Here is a 20,831-nt window from a genome sequence, read left to right as displayed (position 1 = left end):
TGTAAAATGGCATTATAACATTTGCAGATGAATATGAGGACAGTGGTGCCAAAAGTGAGTTTGACCAGCAAATAAACTGGACCTCAGCATGAATGCCAAATTAATTTCAACCGACCAGCCCAAATAAACACTGCATGGAGTAATCATTATTTGAGTGACTGCCTTACCATTTTGATGATGTGTTTCTCACCTTACGTCTGTGACATGTGCTCTGAAAATAAGATGTGGATTTGCTGTTGTTGCAGATGAACCATCGGCTGGTTGGACTGCTGCTGGCATTCCTGGAGAGTACTGGAGCTTCTCCTGGGTAGCCGAGGATGACCTGAGCTTTCCCAACGACTCTGTGCCCATGTCAGGTGAGTAAGACATTGTCAGCCCTCCTCAGACAGATGGAAAGGCTGAGGCACTTCTGTCCTCTAAGGATCCTGCTCCCAATTGGCCACAACAACTTGCATCAGCTCTCCATCAGCACACATAAACCTCTCTGTCTCCGCTGCCCCGCACTGGCATCACAACACTCAGTGTCTGTTGTTCAGCCTGCCTGTGACCAGCTGAAGGGACCCACATACAGTAAATACCTAGTACTCATTGCATACACATCTGGAACCTGATTGGTGCACATAGATTTAGCCATTAACATATGTTGAAAAAACACTTTTCATTAGGTAACTTTCAGATAAAAAATTAAATATTTTAAGGTAAGCATGTAAAATTGTGGCAAAGTTTGGCCAAAATGTAAGATAATAATTCATTTTAGTGAACCATTGTTCTTTTTTCTTCTTGAATCATTTCAAATAATCCAGGCATTTTTCAATTGTTAACCGTTTTTAAAGTTGCAAATAAATTCAGTACAAGGAATTTGTGAGAAACACAAGAGCAGATTATGTTTATTTAATCAACTGTAAACCTCCTACTAGGAACTTTCAAATGTTTGAACAGTGCACATTTTCCTCTGATCATAAAATACCTGGAACAGCAAACGAGACCATCAGCGAAAACAATGCTATATAGTATATACTTACTATTCAGGCATTTTCACAGGCCCAATTTCTCCAAGGAATGATTTCGGCAGGCAGACCGGACCTGCCTGAGTTTCCTGAACATACTAAATCAAAGTTTTATCTGCTACACCATTGTCATATTACCATTATTTATTTTGCAAAGTCACATAGAAATATATTACCGCATCTGCGGTCTCTCTTTATGGACTTATTCACTCTCTTTCTAAAAAAATACACATGCTACTGGCACGTGCTTGGGCGCTGGTGTCAACTACTTTTATCCAAAGGTGCAGCTAAACTCAACCGAAACTCAAAGTTCCTTGTAGCTACTTTAAAAGGAAAACATAATCGAGAGAGAGAGAGAGCATATTAATCGTCCACTTTTTCAATTTAACATTGTGTGGGATGCAGCTCCCTTTCAATGGAATCATTATAGATTTACTGGTATTTGAAATGACAATATTCTGAGTTTATTTCTTTTTTTATAATGGATTCCTGAATAATTGATAGCATCTATGAATTGCACCCCAAATGTGCATCATGTATTTTGTTAACAGAATATAAAGTCTAAAAGCCAATTTAATGCTTAAAATAGATCTCTGTTTGTGGGTGGCTGCTATGTGATTATCTTAGATATTCTCTCACAATTCACTAATCTGAATTGACTGTCAGCCATTGGTGCAGCCATATGTCACAGATACAATCCCAAACACTTAACTGCTGTTTGTAAAGCAAATCATTTGTAACTCCTTTTGCTCTGCTCCACATTCAGTTCCATTTTGTTTTACACATTATCTAGATAATATAAGTGTCAGTTTTCAAGACTTTGAAACAGGGATTGTGCTGATGGGTTACGATTTGCACCATTCATCAAAATTCTTAGGATTTACATCACAAAATAAGAACCAGAACCTAACCAAGGAGCAGGCAGACTACTGACTCTCATAAATGAATCCTTTTCTCGTCAGCTAGGGCTCTTTGCTGTCATCCGTTTTTTGCTTTGTCACTCACTCTTTGTAAACTGATCCCTTATGCTTAGGGTCTGACTATTTAATAAATAGGAAGTAGGAGATTATAACTAACTAGGTACAGCTAGTTTCTAGAATAGGTATAGAAAAAGACCAGCAATGGCTGAAGCATGGCAGTTTGACATAATAAGAAAAGTGACCCAAAGACAAGATCCCAATGTAACAGTCCTGTTTATGAGCATCTGCATAAACCCAGAGCCCAGAGGAGCATGTGTGCATCTACATCACATCACATCATTCACATTCACATCATTTGGCTTTGACAGCTCCAGCAAAATTTCTTCTTGTCCCTCCAACCTCTCAAAGAGTGGGAGGTAATTCTTTTAAATGATGATTCACAGTCCCTCCAGCACCACTCTGTCACACAACTGTATATAAAACACATCCTTGACGGTGGAACCCTGGGACGTTCCTTCAGCTGTCTGAAGTTGTGACAGCCTCCAGTGGACTGTTATTGGTGTCAGTTAGAGAATGATTTTTAAATCAATCAATCAATCAATCAATCAATCAGTAATGCCCACAGCAGACTACATATTCTATTATTTCTTACAATGTCAACATTGACCTCTGCCCTTTAACATGTTTGTAAACCAGAAGAGATACTTTCCTGCATGGTGATTAGCAATTTGACCATGATGTGCCTGGAGCAGTAAAACCTAGATAACTACAAATGCTCCAAATGAAAGTAGTGCTGTTTAGTAAACCAAGTCAAATTGTTATTACCACAAATGGTGTGTTTGCCAAAATGTTGATTCAACATAAAATTACCCTCTCCATTCATATTATTTATTTGTTTACAACATGTTTCTCCAATGGTATAACTGATTGTACTTTTGGGCATATTTGAGCTTTATATTTCTATACATACTGGGACCCAACATTTTCCCAGGCCAAGATGATAAAATTCATTCAGGGTGAGGAAATTTAGCTGCTGCCTACCTTTTTGAAAGGTTGCGTTGTGTTACATAGGACAGCTTTAGAGGATGCTGGGAAAAAGGTTTGATGGTAAGAGGTCTCAAAACATGGCATGGTGTACATTGCTTTGGGATGTGGTGATATATCTCAGCTTTGACCAAAGGATCTGCTGTCAGCCGGCATGTATTACCTACCACAAAAGCCAACACAGACCAACTGGACACTCACCATCAGCCGCCCACATGCTTTCTCTCCCTCCCTCCTGCCTTCATTAGCAGCCTTTAGCTGCAGGCCCTACAGGCTAAGCCAACTTCCTTGTTGGCATTTGAGTGCTGGAGAGCTGACTTAGGTGCCACCGTGCAACATGTGATGTCATTGATCTCTGTAATGACAGAACCTTTGACCTTTAATCTTCACTGCTTACCATCCACAGGGTGCTAACCTCCCCTGGGAAATAGCAGTAGGGCAGCCTGTTAAGCAAAAACCCTTCTAATACACCACAATTCTCATTCCAGACCCTTTCTTTTCATGGAGATGGATAGTCCTAGTTCAGCTGTGGCCGCCAGCTGTAACAGTGGCACTCGGATGGATGCTAGCCACTTCAGGAGTTGCCTTGCTCTACAATAGAAAATCTGCCTCACTCAGCTGGTAGTGCTGTTCTTGTGTAAGGAGACAGCAGTGGAATAAAACACATTTGTAAAAGGCGGGGCGGTCTCAAAGATAGAGCAGTGGTGCAGGTGCATATGGCATCCTGCAGGAGTCATATCGTCCCGCCATTCCAACCCTGGCTTGTTGTGTGCACACTCGGGCTGTCCCAAAAATGCGAGTTGCGTCGAGTTGAGCTTATACCACGCAGTGGAAAAGCGCCATAAATATAGTTTTTTGCTGATAAAATATTGCTGTTTAAGGTACACAAATTTACTGTCTAGAACATTTGCCAGGACTGAAATAACATAGTTAGAACGATTTAGTAGATTTGGGTTGCCAGGGCCTTTAAGGGCCAAACCTTAAATTTAGTAAATTCCCGTCTATTCCCAAAATGCCTGTTAATTCCCATAAATTCCCATTAACTCCCATGGAAAGCTTCCAATTTAGAAATTTCCCGTAATTTTTACCTTAATCTCAAAACTAGAGAAGCGAGAACACAAGCAAAAGGGGAGCATAAATGATTGATATCAACCCATATTGGGTAAAGAAAAACAAGCAATGATATAAACAATTCCTAATTCATTTATGTACCTAGACATTTGTGTCAGTGTTTGAATTGTTGTACATTTAAAAAAAAATTTACACCATCGCTGATGGTGTAAAAAATCACTTGTCACTCTCCTATTCATCTGTTTGTATTTGAAAGGACAGCTCCAGCTCCCTCGAGCGGAAATTAATTTGCCTGGAATACCTTGGCCATAAAAAGTAATGGATACATAAATAACCTCCGCCGCCCAGGCACAATCTCACTGCAATCAGGAGATAACATATTCATCATCTTAGTTAAATGGCTTTCATTGGGAAACTTGTCAGTACAGTTTTGACTCTCGATCAACAAAGTCATACATTGTTATATGTTATTTACTTAATGTCAAAATCACTCCTGTGCAAATACAGCATCTCCATTTTTTTAAACGTTTAATCACATAGCTGTGCACTACTGGGAATTGAATAGTTCATTTATTTACTTAGACAGCTCGCATCTCAAAGACCTTTGGCTGTGTTACATGACACGTAGCTCAATCCCTGCACTGTTTGATAAATGAGGTCAGGGTCATAGTGTCATAATATGCTCATTAACAAATCACACACTTGTGTTAACACATTCCCGGCGACTCTGTAAATGCCCTGCCTTATTTCTATCAAGACTCAAATTTAAAGGTGTTTAACTATCAGGGTTTTTCCTGCATAGGTAATTTTCGGCGCCCCCCAAAGAGGATTTACCGAACGCCAAAGGAAAATCACCAGCATCAAAATGATAAAAATTGAGAATAAATGTAGCCATTGAAAACCTCTCCAAATTCAGCCCAATTTAAGTCATCCTTCTTGTAGGGCTAGGCAATAACTTGATTTTCAATTACGGCTTCCCTCTATCATGAAAACAAAATAATCGTAATTAAACTATCATTGTTCCGTACGCCGGGGCATGCAGGCTTTTAAATGCAGCGAACCCTTTCAGCCGTGAGCTCCGCTCAGCCCCTCCCTCACCTGATAGTTTAGCTTTTAACTGGTTCAGAGCGTAGGAGGGAAATGTTGCGCATTGCCGGGTTTTTTGAAAAACTCCGAAGGACGGCAGTAAGTCAGCCTTTGGTCGAAAATAAAAGGTAAAACTTATTGTGTTGTCTGAAAACACTTCAGACTCACAACAGACTAAAATAATGTGCAAGATATGTCACGCACGGAAACGAGAGTCACGTGACATACGCGACCGCGAGAGAGAGAGAGAGAAAAAGGGATATGCGACCATGTATGTACCTCAAAACATCTCGACCAATTTCTATATTCACTTTAAGTAGAATCATAGTGGTCAATGACCAAGCAATAAATGAATTAAAAACACAGGAGTTTAAAGGTCCTTGACTCCTGCCACCACAACAGTCAACACTGTACAATATCCAGCCAGCTTTTTGAGACATAAATAAATGATGCCCTCACATTCCTGCTACAAAATACGTGCCCTATCAACACCATTTGCAACGGGTTATTTTTATGTTGACATATTTATTTTTTTCAATTATAAAAACATGTTTAACTAATTAAGCCTATTTCTATTGTTTTCAGTTCAATTAGGCCTATGATTAAAGTCCAAAGTCATGGTGTTAATAGAAACAACCTTGTTTAAAGTTAAATGAATGCATGATGACTATAATCAATGATTAACTGTCTTGAATAATCGTGATTACACAATGTCCATCGAAATAATCTTGCTTATTATTTTTTCATAATTAAGCAGCCCTAACTTCTTGCAATTTCCATGGTTTAGATCAGGGGTCCCCAAACTACGGCCCGCTTTTTATTGGCCCGCGGCCGATTTTAAAAAGATAATGTAATATTTTTTATTTTTTATTTTTTTTTTATTATTATTATTATTTTTTTTTTTTTTGCATTTCTTAGTTAACCCACTAGTGCAGGGGTGTCAAACACTGATTGATTGGCCCGTGGCACATTTTAAAAATATAATGTAATATGGCGCTTTTAAATAATTTAAATGCACTCATTATATTACAGACAAATATGTCCCATAAAAGAAAATGAGCAACAAGCCCATCCCAGAGGACCCTGCATAATATTTTATTTTAAATTAATATTATTATGGAAAATCTATGTGTCCTTCTCCAATAGCTTCTAATTCATCTGACACAGTGTCTCCATTTTTTTTTCATACAAAATTCTTCAGATTTAGCCTCTTAATTTCCCTCTCAAAGTGCACCAAATTCATGCATTTCGCTTTAAAAACTTAAAAAAATCTCCCAGGGGGGCATACCCCCGGACCCCCCTAGGAGGGTCGGGACCTCGGCTGGATACTATTTTCACCCTGCTGGACATTGGACGCAAAGGCAGAAAACACTGGGTGTATCATTGGCATATAAACAAGAGGGGGAATGTGTCTGTTTAATGTGCAAGGAAAGTGTTGCCGTGAAGAAGGATTACAATTTACGAAGACACTATGAAACTAAACATCAGAGCAGCTACATGTCCTGATAAATGTGTTATTTTTGCAAAGTGGCCCGGCCCTTCGTAGATTTTTCTGTATGTGGCCCTCAGTGAAAAAAGTTTGGGGACCCCTGGTTTAGATCAATTAGAAACAATTACATTATTAAACAGGTTATCATTATTAGTATTTTGATTTCATATCTACAGGTTCTTTATTGTTATTTTATCAGAGTCAGTGAGCTAATGGTAACGCAGCGATTGACAGGCTGACTGAAATGCTCTTTATCTGGAAAGAAACTCCCCTCTCCCAACCCCACATCCCTCTTAAAATACACAAACTTTTTGCCTTTACTGTTGCGACCACAAAAAAGTCGTGACCACAAAAAAGTCGATCATCGTACTGACCCCCCCCCCCAAAGGCCCATTCTGAGCCAGGAAAAACCCTGACTATGACTGAATTCCCTGTAAAGCACCCGAGCACATCCATTGAATGGGCAACACCGTTTGAAGACCTTGTTTACAGTGATGTGCTGCCTTTGGTAGGCCTGTTGCGACCAGCAATAAATCAATTAATTGCATGATAAATTAAAATGAGCGATAATTTCCATTTGCACGTTTTTTTTATTTTCCTCATGTCTCTCTCTATCAAAGAGACTGGATGACAAGAGTTTTTACTCCGGCCCTCTCGCCTGCATGGTGTTTTGTGCCCCAACTGGAGCCTTCAAGGCAGCGCGCAGGGTTACAGTTAGGCATTCTGTTGGTGATGGTTAAGGTTAGTAAGGGGGCGGAGAGTAGCTTCCAGCCAGCGATGCCTTGAAGGCTAAGTTGGGGGCACAACGATTTAACCCCCTCGTCACGTGTAAATCAAGTGTATCATCGTCTCTGCGTAGGGAGGCAGTCCTTTGGCGTTACACAGCATGAGAGCCCCTTGAGGAGGAGAGCCAGAGAAAACTATTTGGAAGAATAAAAAGATGGAATTGGTATCAAAGCCAAACGTGACAGCTGTGGGAGCACTTTGGTTTCAAACCGAACGACTGGGGTGAACCAATTAACCTGTGCGAGCCGTAATGTTGCATTTGTTGGGAAACCTTAATAACTAAAAGGGCCAATACCACAAACATGGATCTGCACCTATAACACAATCACCCGATGCAGTTTTCCCAGCTTTGAAAATACAAACAGATGTCACTTATACATTTAACTTGTACTAATTTTGCAGAGAAAGCTGACAATGGCTAAAAATGTAGTCCTACAAATTACAAGAAGTAAGAATTAGGGGTCATTGGTCAGCTTTCTTTCCTTATTTTTTTTGTTTATGCATGGGTAAATTCACATTGAATAATTAAGAAGCTGTAATATGTTTAGATGTAGTCGCACCGCCTTAAGGAATATTGCATTTGCTTAACTCTGTGAACCTTCTGGTGTATAATTGATGTATTAAGCCACACTATGTGTGCCCATGCACATTTACTTGATGCAAACATGTTGATATGTCAATCGTGGTGGGCTTTGTACCAACTATCAGCCAAATGTAGAAGTTGCATGCAATGCAGTGCTCATATCTTTAATGTCCTAATTAATTAAATACTAGTTACATGTAATGACTGATGACGTCCTTGTTGTTATGGTAGTTCTTGATCCAATGTAGTCTCCACCCAACCTGGTTCTCAACACTTTATTTTGTAATTGCAAAAATTGTGGCAGAAACTGGCAGATACAGTAGACATTGAAAAATGATCAAGCATCACCAGAGCCTAGTGTGAGAAGTCATTTGAAAGTGGCCAAGCCCCCGCAAACAGCCTGCATCCCTGTGGCATGGCAAATTTGCATCTACATGAGGTCTTTGCACAGAGCGCGAGGACGGATGGAGGGAAAGATAGACAGAGGATGAGTGGGAGGAGCGCTGTCCCTAATTTCCACTATGAGAAAAATATTAGGGATTATTGCACCCAGTCCTGTTCTTGACAGCAGCAGTTTGTACATTAACATTACATTAGTACAACTCCCCCCATTGTAGAAGTAGGCTGTTTTTGCTTGTTGGTTTGAAGCAACAAACTTTTCTGCAGCAGAAAGTATGAGGCCATTCAATCTGAAAATACAACATTTTCAACAGACAGGGTTCTTCCTCCCTGAGACTGGTTTTTACATTTTTGACTGGTCCTTTAATTATGTAGTCAAATGTGGAATGACATTTTATATTTTACTACAATATGAAAACTACAGAGTATGTTTGGACTGTTGATGAAGAAGTCTAAACCGTGTTTACTGAAACTGTGGACTTTCTAAAAAAAAAGAAGTGCTGCACTAACATTCAGACAGTTTCATTTGAACACCTCTTTTCCCCTGGCAGTGTATTTAATTGAAAGTTTCATTTTCTAATCAGACTGAAGCACGTGTTTCAAAATCCTTTTGCTGTATTTCATTTGCAATCATATTTTGCCTGAAATTATTTAAGCACTTGTACAAATATTCTGCATGTGCATTCAGTTTTCTTTCCCAATGGGTTTGGATTAATACGATTCTAAGAAAGTGGGATTTTAACATTCACTGAGTGCTGTTAAGTCATTGCAGTATGTTAATATTGGAATGTACTATGTCAAAACTGGTTTTGAATTATTGTTTGAGATTCTCTATTGATTCTTATTCTTTATGATATTCTTTGGGTAAATATGAGCAATATACCAGCCAAAGATGACTCCATGTGTAAATAATAACTCTTATTTAACCAGATCCCAGATGCCCTGGCAGAAGCAGAACATGTGACCAGCACTTGGAGGGAAACCCAGAGTTCACATGGAGCATAGTGGCAGCTGGGGACCTGCGGGAGGAAAGGAACGATAGAACCCAAAAGAAGGCAGGCAGTCCCCAGGGGTGGGAGGAAGGTAAGGATGAAGGTATCATGTTTCCCCCCATTGCAGGGGAATTTCATTTTTCCACAAACCTCCTCACTTTACCACTACTCCCACTTTGATATTCTCTGCTCATGTTGTACTTTATACAGAAGGCATCGTGCTTCTTGAACACTTTAAACTAATTGCGATTTTTGTTGTGGCAAGCTCTTTCGCTGATGTGCCTTTCTCTCTGTTCACTTTAAGCAACCAACTTCATTATGTCAATGCAAACTCAAAAGGTTTGATCACTTTAAGCCAACCTTGAATTTGGTTATCAAAAGATGTAGCGGTATGGCATGTTTGCTGTTGTTATATTCCTTTTCATAAAGATGTATCAGGTAAGAAGCTGAATATAGTTTGCTGAGCCAGTAGATTACAACATCCTGTTGGTCCCTGCTCTTTGTCTTCCATATCCACGTGTGCGTGCATGCTCCCACTCCCTCGCTTGCACAGCTCAGCGGCTAAGACTAAACCATTTGGGTTTATTTGATTTAAGATACTGTGGTAAAAATAGAAACTGTTTGACACACAGCGGCACAACAAATGAGAAATGATTTTGATTTCTTAGTCACCATTTTTAATTAAGAATAATTATTGTTTTCCACATATGCCACATAACTTATAATAATTATGTCATAAAATGTAGGGTATATTTGTCTATGCTTGCAAAGTGTACAATATGTCCAGACTAATATAAGAGGAAAACAGCTTTCAGTAAAATATGTCTTCGTTCTGTCACCTTTAAGTCTTTTATTCATAAATAATCCTTGATGATTAGATTTTCATACAGGCTTTGGAAATATATCTTTTAACTCTTTGATATGATACGAACATAAAATATTCCATTCCAACCCAGTTTAGTCCCCAGATAAAATGCAAAATGACCAACAAAATGGGTTTAAAATTCTGTTTCTTATATGTTTTATTCAGTTAATCTTTAGGATGATAAATCCCCAAGACCAGAAGGAAAAGCATATGATATAAACACATATTAAAGAGATTATCTATGACGCAATGCAGGGGTTGACACTAAGGTTTCAAAAGCACTTGCCCATAGGGCAAGTACAGGTAATGTTTTACTTGCCCGAATGTCGTGTTCACTTGCCCAAAAAAACTGTTAAACAATGATATATATAGGCTAATTAAACTATACATTTTAGCGAACCGTATCTCTTAAATGCAAACACAGCTTACTAGTCTCATCCTGACCACATACAACCAACAACAATTCATATAAGCCTAGATATCATGACATCACACTACACCAAGCGCTTGGTCCTGCTGCAGCATCGTAAAAGGGCCTCTTTTTGCCATGCACCTGGCCTGGTTTTGGCTCAGAAAACTCAGTCTAGCTCAGAGTCAAGCTGAATGTTAGCTTCCACACAAAAGTGTTCAGAAAAATGTAACTTATTTTACTTATTTAAAACAGTCACATTGTGCGAAAAAGTGATAGTCTGCCATAAAATGATTAAAGTCCACCATGTTAAAGCTATTGCCCAGTTATACTGTAAGTAGAGAGGGGGATCATTCATTTCTATTCATATTGATACCATTATAAAGACTCCACAATCCAAATCTTTATTGATACTTTTCTATTATTTTGTTAAAAGAGAACTGGTATTATTGCTTTAATTGCTTATAAGATTAGAAGAGCTAAGGATAGGACTTTAAACAGGTCATAATTCCATATTTAGGCCTACTAATAATTAGGGGTGTAAATCGCTGCTGTCATCACGATACGATATTAAATCGATTCATTAGACAACGATATGATATTTGCCGATATCTAAAATCTGCTGCGATACGATTTCGATTCGATTCAGGGGCCTGCGATCGATATGAGACGATATTATATGCCCATTTAACACAAGATGGCCTATCTCGTTATCTAACAATACATGTTGATAATAGAATAGCCTTCTTAATTGTTTGTATAATTTTAATCCATTGTATGCATTCTGAACACTAAAGATCTTGAAATTAACAGGATAAACAACAAATTTAAGCTGCTACCTTCTGCTATTTCCCTCTTTTTGATGACATTTTATTTAATGTCAAGGGGACTTCCTTATAAAATACCTCTATCTAGGGCTGGGCGATATATCAAATATATTCGATATATCGCGAGATGTGCTCCAGGGGATGTATAAAATGACCCTATCGCGACCATCGAATACAAATTGGCACGTAATGTGTTTTTTTTTAGCCGCCGCCGCCACCGGCAAACTCGCTGGTGTTCGCTTCTCTCGCTCTTTCCTGTGGCTCTCTGCCCCTCTGCCAGACTCACATGCATTGGCAACACACTCACTCACCCCTCCCAACCAGAGTCTCCTGGGCGCGCACCTGTGACGTAGTCTGTGCCCTGTGAGTGTTTACTTTTATCGCCATGTGAAAACAACGACGAGAGGGGGAGAAAAAAAGACGAGGGCTCTGCTCTTATGACAGCCGAACGAGCGGGTGGAGGGGGCGCGAAAGACGGCGAAGGCGGCTGTCGTTCATAGCATGGACCTTTTTTGTAGACGGGCGCTTGATAGCATAAGCGGCCGCTGTACAGAGCCTGGTCCTTATGAGAGGAAAGCGAACGAGCGCCGGGGGAGTTTTTGGTCCAACGTCACACAACCACGGCATCCCATTTAATTCTCAGCCGTATTTATTTAAATCCTCTGATTGTCTTCCAGTTTTATTTTCATTAACTAAATACAGGAGAATTAAACAATAAGGCAGGTAACAGAGGGACGATGAGCCACCTGCTGTTTGCGCTTGCATGAATCTCTCTCTCGGACTAACAGGCAGAAAACGAAACTTAACTTAGACAGGGAGCAACTGCTCTTAAAGCGACAGTAACCATTATACATGTCAGAGCCTTTTATACACATAGACTACTATTATGGATCAAAACCTGTTCTGCATTTAAAGTGTGGCTGCTATCTTCAGGGGGTTAGTGGTGATAAACAATTAGTAAGTGGTTGTAATGAGTCATAATTAGTGTTCTCAGTTTACAGATTAACAGAAGATGGAAAAAACTGTTTCCAAATAAAATAATGCTGGATACATTGTATGGGAGTGGAAGGATGTGGAATAATCAATACAATGTGCAAACTCTTTGCCATGTGCAAGTTTCAAATTGTTTCAATAGAAAGCACTAAAGAATATAAACATGTTTCATGTAGCCTAATGTATTGTTAGTGCAGACACATTTTGCAGGGACTATTTAAATCATATTACTGGTGTGATGTTATGCAAAAAATAAATTAAATTGAGCATTTAGGATGTGCTCTAGAGGAGATTTGAAATATATCGAGATATATATCGTGTATCGAGATATAGTAAAAAAATATCGAGATATTGATTTTGGCCCATATCGCCCAGCCCTACCTCTATCTATGTAAAATACAGCTAAAAAATATTAGCTTGAATTATTTGATTGAATTATCTTTCATAAGCTTAATATCATTCATAAGATTAATAGCCTATCTTTCATAAGATTAATATATTTCAATCTCTTACTATTATTCATATCTTAAGGTGTAGTGGCAGTAAACAATGATTGGAGTGACATTTGAGTAGTTTTGGGCCGTGTAGGGTTTCAGGGCACAGGACTGAATTGGTGGATTCCTCGTAAGCTTAGCTCATTAGCCTAATAGAGCTATCCTCTTTAACTGAGGCTGCGGTGGCTTGTAAATTCACCCCGGGGAGAGGGTGACCGCCCCGGGGAGCGCAGGAGCTTCTCACCGCTGAGAGAGCAGCCGAGCCGCGCATTCTTGGAACTTTACACTGCGAGCCGGGCAGCGCTGTGCTGGACAGCCCGCGGGGATAACAGCCGAATGCCCCGCTAGCTCAGCTGCTAACCCCGCGAGCCTGTCGAGCGGCGCGCTGCCCCGGTAAGCGCCGGCTCGACTGCTCTGTCAGCGGGGATATATGATCCTCTGCCCATGGTGCAAACACCGACAGGTCTGTTACCGATGGTTTCAGTGTCCGAAATGAACTTTGATAATCATAACAAGCGTGAAAAGCCTGCTGCGGTCGGGCGGAAATGGGTCACAAACATCCGGGCAAGGACATTGTCAAAATAAAAGCATTTACAACATCGATTTGTATCGATGTTTGGACGTTGTATCGATTCAGTTGGATCGTTCGCAAATCAATCGATGGATCGATCTACATCGATGGATCGTTACACCCCTACTAATAATGTTGTATTGCTGGGGAAACAAGTTTTTCACCCAAACTGTATTATTCAAGCTTCTCACGAAAAACTTAAATTTCTTTTTTTACATTTTTACACATGTTACATTTGAACACATCATGATGTCATTTTATTGACCTGTGCCTAATAATCTTTTTACTGAGCCGACCTGAACACATCACATTTGAACCGTTTGCGATTTTTTTTTAAAGCCAACTACTTCTTATCCTGCAAATTTTAATATGGATTTAAAAACTATCACATTTTTTAACTGCGGGACTTGCTACACAGTCTCTCGTTTGCGTTTGTTGATCACCGCTGCTTTGAATGAATGATGAGACAGTGCCGAGCCCGTCTGCAGCGGCAGCGACTCAGCGGACGGATTTTTTTTTTTTTTGGAGACAGAGTTGAAGCGGGTTGAAGGAGTTTCTTCAAGACAGTCGAAGGTACAACACTTTTGCAGTCTATAATGCTGACCAGTGATGGAATAATTCGCCAAAGTAGGCCTAATTAGTTGAAGATGACCCGACTCTAGTCGATATTTAAAATTACTTCATGTACTGGACTCCATAGCGGTATCGATAAGCTTAAACGTTATTGAAACGGGGTTTGAATATAGCGGAACCAGGTCCGTAGCCTAATAGAGCCGGCTTTCGGAACGTAGACAGCGAAACTGCACGCACACAGGCTGTGTGTGTGTGTGTGTGTGTGTGTGTGTGTGTGTGTGTGTGTGTGTGTGTGTGTGTGTGTGTGTGTGTGTGTGTGTGTGTGTGTGTGTGTGTGTGTGTGTGTGTGTGTGTGTGTGTGTGTGTGTGTGTGTGTGTGTGTGTGTGTGTGTGTGTGTGTGTGTGTGTGTGAGTGAGTGAGTGAGTGAGTGAGTGTGATGCTGCTGGCTGCCGCGTGCAGCTGCTCAATAGTAAATATAGCCGATCTATTTTGTGTGAGTTAGCGGGGGAACAAATTGTTTTACGGACTCTAAAACACATGAATAAATAGCTTAGACTACTGACAACTCATCTAAAATCCACTTGCCCGGTCGGGCAACCAAAAAGCAATATCAACTTGCCCGAACATTATTTTCACTTGCCTTGAAGGTAGGTGATGCAGAGTACAAAGGAAATATATGTGCATAATCACATTCAGGCCCTCAGTTAGCCACAATACAGTTGGCGTGTTTTGAATAATTGAGCTGGGAGGGCTGCTTTCTCCACATAGTGCAGTGGTGCTTACATTTTAAAAAAGGGATGGAACTAAGGGATGAATACTTAATGGCTGTGATCTGTGGAATTGCTTGAGCTGTTGACTACAGTTTCTAACTCATCTGCTGTAAGATGTTCAACTTCAGGGCTTGTTAACAGTAATTCCTTTATCAAGAGATGCTGCAGTTAGTTTTAGGTTGTGCAGTCACAAGCTGACAAATAACTGAGTTTACCCAGATCAAGCATAGGTCTGGCTACTATAAACAGAGGCTTACTATGGACACATCTATACTTTATATGATGAAGCCCACTATTGAATAATGAATGTCCTGTATAGTGTAAGGAACAAGATATAGCAAAATATATGATCCAATCCACTCCCTTTCCTCTAGATCGCACTGAGCTTTGGCTGTGATTCACATTTTGATAAATCCGCCTGCTAGTAGTAAGATGTCCCTTGCCATCAACGGCATCTGGCTGCAGCACACAGTCCACCCTGCTCCTCCCCTACGGCTGATATGTGGTGGCGGTTAGACACATTAGTGTTCTAAATAAGTAATTAGAACAGCATGAGGCAATGGTGCCCTTGGCAAGGCAATTAGCATACAATACAATGCTTAGATAAAAAAAAATCCTAGCTGTAATCTTGGATTTGTTTGACACATTAGCTCTTTGTTTTGTGAGAGGGCACAGTTTTTGTCCACAGTGGCAGGCTAACAGACCTGTATTGATATTCAGCACTAACTTTGGAATGCTGTAGTGCTCCAGACTTCACATTCACTCAATCAAATCATGCAAATAGAATTCTTCAACACCAACCACTTCTCCCATGACGCTAATCATGTTGATTTAAAATGACTTACCTCTGTTCAGGACAATTAAAATATATTTTATATCAGGACAATGTTGTAGAAACAGAAGCAAAGACAGAAAATTATTTGAATGTATTTGGCTCCTCTTTTGCCCTTTCTGTGCAGAGTAGGCCATTTCAATTCTGTGTCTGCCACCAATGTCTCCTGCCAGAGACCGTGAGAATATGATTACACATTGATTTCTCACTCTCAAAATGAGTTGGAGCTCGGAGCTGACTGGCAGGATGAGATATTCAGTAGGACACTGTATTGGAGCAGTTGATTCTGCTCCAATACAGATCTTGTATTCTGCTCCAATACAATATATTCATCTGCCAACCCAGGGAGTTATCTGGATTCAGAAAAAAAATCTAGAACGAGCTTTGGCTTACAGAAGCTAATGTTCTTATCCGACAGTGGTTATGTTTGGAGTTTAGGCAGACTTTGGGAGCCTTGGATCTCATTCTTTGCATTTAAAACAGAAGCTTCACCAACTGGGACAGACTTTGAAAGAACCTTGTATCTGGAATGAACATGCTTCTGAAAAACTATTGGTGACCAAAATTTGAATTGATCTCGCCCTCAGATCTGATTTTAAAGGAGCTCACGGATCTTACTGTCGCCCAAATTGTTGCCAGCCATTACTTTACTTATTTCTGCTTCTTAACATATGTGTAGACATGCAGGAGATTGTTTCCTACCTTGCACAAAACAACGGAGAAAAATCGCTCCTCCTGTTGCTCCCGTCAGCACTGAAGCGATACGGACCGGTGAAATGAGTCGTGCCAGTTGCGCATGTGCGGATTTTCGTCAGCGATCGCAGCACAAATGCTCCATAGAAATAAAAAAAATCACGCTTTTTTGTCAACGTTCCCAATGGCAAATGAGAAAAATGGCTCCGTCAGTCTCTGGCCATGTATACACACTGAAGGGCCATGTGACATTTCAGGGTGATTGGTGAAGCCGTTGAGGAGAAAAATTAGGGCACAGAGACACTCCTTGCTTTAGATAGATTTGATTGATTTAATTTTATTCCAGACACAGAGAAAAACGGTCCATAATACAATACAAAAACAGTAAAAAGACAAACAACAATAAAAAAGACTAAAAAAGACTCCAGCTGTCAGTTCCACACTACACAAAGAGTGTTCAGATATTAGCATATAGGCTAAAGCGCCAATGGTTCCATAATGTGGAAGTGAACCTAACCGCACTCATTGTAGGGTTCACTAGAGTTGTGATTATGCCATTACATGACTCCGATAGTCTACACATACATCTGTACATAAGATTCCTGAGCACAGCAGGACAGGTGGGCACATTAACACTGACAAACATTTGGCTTGCACTGCTCCAACGTGGCATATGAAGCAGCAGCCTCATGCCATCATTATATGCTACATTGAGTTTCTGCATACTGCTTTTCTTATAGCGTCGCCACAAGTGGGCAGTATACATTGGGGTGCAAAAAGCTTTAAAAAGAGTGGTCTTCACAGACAATGAACACATACTAAACTTGCGCTTCAACATATTAGCTTGTGCATTACATCATACAGTACTGTCTGCGGATGTCCCTGTCGTCAGACAGGTCAGCAGTTATAAAGTGCCCTAAGTATTTGACCTCCTCACATACTTTAAGGACAGCACCGGACAGAAGAAAATCAGGAACCAACAGTTTATTGTCCTCCCTGCTTCTAGCGATCATGATATTGCTCTTTTTGGAGTTGTACTTAATATCAAAGTCTGCACCATATTGGGAGCAGACCCTTAGCAGCTGTTGGAGGCCAGCACTGTATGGACAAAGAATCACCAGATCATCTGCGTACATCAGGTGGTTGATAATGGTGTTCCCGATCATACAGCCTGTTCCACAGTTATTTAGCAGCTTTGAAAGATCATCCAAATAAATATTAGAAAGAAAGGGAGATAAAATGCTTCCCTGCCTAACTCCGTTACTTACATTGAATGGGGCAGACATAGAGTTACCCCATTTCACATACATAGACTGATGAGCATACCAAAAAGCCAAGATTCTAACTAAATAAGATAGATAGATAGATAGATAGATAGATAGATAGATAGATAGATAGATAGATAGATAGATAGATAGATAGATAGATAGATAGATAGATAGATAGAACGGGGACAAAAAGGCTGAAGTGGTTCTGGTTAACCATACATGCTTTAAAAATCTTAGTAATGGATCTTTGTAATATTCTTCTAGGATCAACAAAATCTGATAAGATATTTCCTAAGATATTTCCTAAAGATTATACCTTATTAGTATTCTTTCATGCTTAGGGTGTTGCATTATTTATGAAGAGCCTGTCAGCTGCCGTCGAAGCTACTCTTTGAATTGGTGTTAAAAGGGAGATAGGAGCATGTTTATAGACCACTGTGCAGCATGGATCAGACAGGATCTGTGAAGATCACAGCTAATCTGGTTGGATCAGAAAAGCAAGCTTATTCCACAGTGATAGTGAGCTCTGATGCAGGCAGTAGGCGATATCCAAATGCCTGCGAGCGTTTACGTAATGACTCGCATAGACAAGCTACACACATTAATTCATATTTACGAATTGAAGCTTAATAAACAAAATCAATAAGTCATATTGTTCTTTGTTTTCTGCTGCGGATTGTTGTGCCTGGGTCAAAATCCTTTGATGATAAAATGACAAATATTCAGTTCAGTTCACCCAGAGGAAATATGCCATCAATGCTTTGGGAGCTTTTTTTTTTCATTATTCATGATGGCACTGCGATCAAAGTGATGGAAAATGATGGATCTGAAAAGGGCAACGGGAAGGAGTTGAAGGAGCAAGAATCCTGAAAAGATAATAAAATAATATTAAAATAAGATAAACATAGACACTGTCAAAGACTGAGTAAGATAAGTCAGGGAAATAGGATTAGGGGGGTAATGCAGGGAGCATTGGAGGAAAAGCCAAGAGATACTGTATGACGGGCCTGAGTCGGCTTCAGAGGACTAGCCTAGACCAGATGGGGAGCAAAAGAGAAATGGAGATGAAAGAGATTGTCTCTGATACTGGTAGCCCGAGGATATGACAGAAAAATTGTGCCTGGCGTTTGATAAGCCTCATGTGTATCCCCAGTAAAGTAGTTCTACTTTCTGTTCTTCCAATAACAAGCAGAGGTCAACCTGCTACTGGCTTATCGACTAACTCCACACCTGTCTAGCAGGCCGTAACCCAGCTAAACACATGGGGATTGTTTTCTCCCCAAAACAAGCTGCTGACCTGACAGAACAAGTAGGCTTAAACATCAATCAAAGCCCTAGTAAGGACCCACTTTTGAATTTCATTTACTTAAACCCATCTGTATTTGTTTCTAGTCTTGAGTGAGGAGGGATGCTACTTTATTCTTTCATTTGTTTGTCAGTCATTAGGGGAGTAAAATAGCTTGAATAAATTGTGTTTGTCCTCATTTAAGAAGATGACGTATATCCATGGAGGAGATAAGTAAATATATAAAGTAAATGTAGATAACTCAATTTTGTCGGTAGAAAGGAGTACTGAGAAAGATGGATAATGGTGGCCTCTTTTCTTTCTAGGAGAGCTTAATGACAGATTCTGCCCTTTTTCTCTGTAAGGTAATATTACTTTCCTCTCTTGGAGGGACCGTTTTCCAGGCCCGGTAAGTCGATTTCAGACAGTCAGTGAAATTTATGAGGCAGAAAACAAATGGATTTAAGGAAGAGGGGTGGGATAGGACTACCAAACGGCATGTATTGTGTGTGAAAGAAAGCGGCGCCAGCTCCACAGTCAACTAAATCGGTTTAGATTGATGCATAAAATAAATGAGTTTGTAGGCAGAATTGTTGTGCTTTTGTTTGCTTGTTTACTTGTAACAACCAGACACCAACTGACTGAGTGATAGACGCTGGCACATGGTTCGGCGGGTTCAGTCAGTCCTCAGTTTGGCTAGAAGAACTAATGCTTCTCAAGAAACATCTGTGTTGAAGATTACTGAGCTAATGAGGCCATTACAAACGGAAGCTTTTTGCTCTCTCGTCTAACAACTGAAAGCATAGCCTGGCAAACTATTGAGGTAATAGCCTATCCAACTAAGAATAATGGTTCTTTATTTTGTTTTTGCACTTAATCCAGATATATTGCACTATTCAAAAATGACATCACCAGTTTAGTCAGTCCTTCTTCTTAATCTTAAAAAGCTGAAGAAAATATTCTCCTCTAGAATCCTCCTTTGTCTGTTGAAGCCGGTTGAAAGGTCACATTCATTTGGCCATGTATTATAAAAGGTGTGTTTGTATGTCCCCTTTGAGGATGGATATTTCATTACAGCTCCCCTGTCCAGGGATCAATTATTAATAAACCTTCAATTTGAAAAGTTCTGGGCCTAAATGTTCTCGATGTGTTTGCTTCGTCTTGATCTCTCTGTTATTTCTCTTGATTCTAGAGGTGTTTCAAATAAAAATAAAGTTTTGTTGAGGAAGAAAAATGTTCTTTATGTGTCTATCGAATGGAATAGCAATCCCATGGATCTTTCAGGCATTTACACATTGAAAATTGTAATAAAATTCGGTCTTGGGAGAAGTTTCTTTTAGTGAGGGAGATTTCCCCATAGCCCACTGGAGACTTTGTAGTTTGCTTTTCAGACAAGGTTGTTGTGCATATTTATCCAGACAAGTCAAAGTTTGAACAGTTACTATTTTATTAACAGTAATTATTTTACTCCAGCCTGTTTTAATTTCCAGGCTACAATTTGATCTTTTCTTAATGTACCTTTAAATGTTTTCACGACTTATTAATACAAAGTGCTTTTTAAATAGGCACTGTTTTCAACTGTTAACAATATGATTATTTAACATTTGCATTGCTTGCCGCTGAAGGCTGCTCGTAACCTCTGTAACTTAATTTGTTTTGATGTAGTATGGCATGTATTTGTAGATGGGGGGGTGGGGGGGCGGGGTGCCTTTCAACCTTTGTGAAGTTTCAGTTGTCATGGACTTTACCAGATAGCAAAAGAAGATTTGTTTTCGGACTGTACAGTACATATCTTTCTGTGGGTAAAGCTGTGTTGGTCTACTGTTGTGGTGCAGCCTTCGACGTCAGCCTTCAACAGGAAGCAGCAGGGTCC

The 20,831-nt window shown here is 39.9% G+C and overlaps 1 protein-coding gene across 1 annotated transcript in view; it reads left to right on the top strand.

The window, feature by feature from the left end:
• LOC307261367 (ALK tyrosine kinase receptor-like) overlaps positions 1-20,831 on the top strand; it is a gene marked incomplete at its 5' end in the record, with an annotated part of 326,954 nt that overhangs the window by 114,477 nt on the left and 191,646 nt on the right. Inside the window, 2 exons of the mRNA XM_080041892.1 lie at positions 246-356; positions 9,316-9,468. Coding sequence (XP_079898018.1) covers positions 246-356; positions 9,316-9,468 — 264 coding nt within the window. The remainder of the gene's footprint in view (positions 1-245; positions 357-9,315; positions 9,469-20,831) is intronic.

The sequence above is a fragment of the Ammodytes marinus genome, assembly GCF_949987685.1.
Source record: "Ammodytes marinus genome assembly, chromosome: 15".
Lineage (NCBI taxonomy): Eukaryota > Metazoa > Chordata > Actinopteri > Uranoscopiformes > Ammodytidae > Ammodytes > Ammodytes marinus.
The sequence above is the reverse complement of the archived record's forward strand: the minus strand, read 5'-3'. Positions and strand labels throughout refer to the sequence as shown.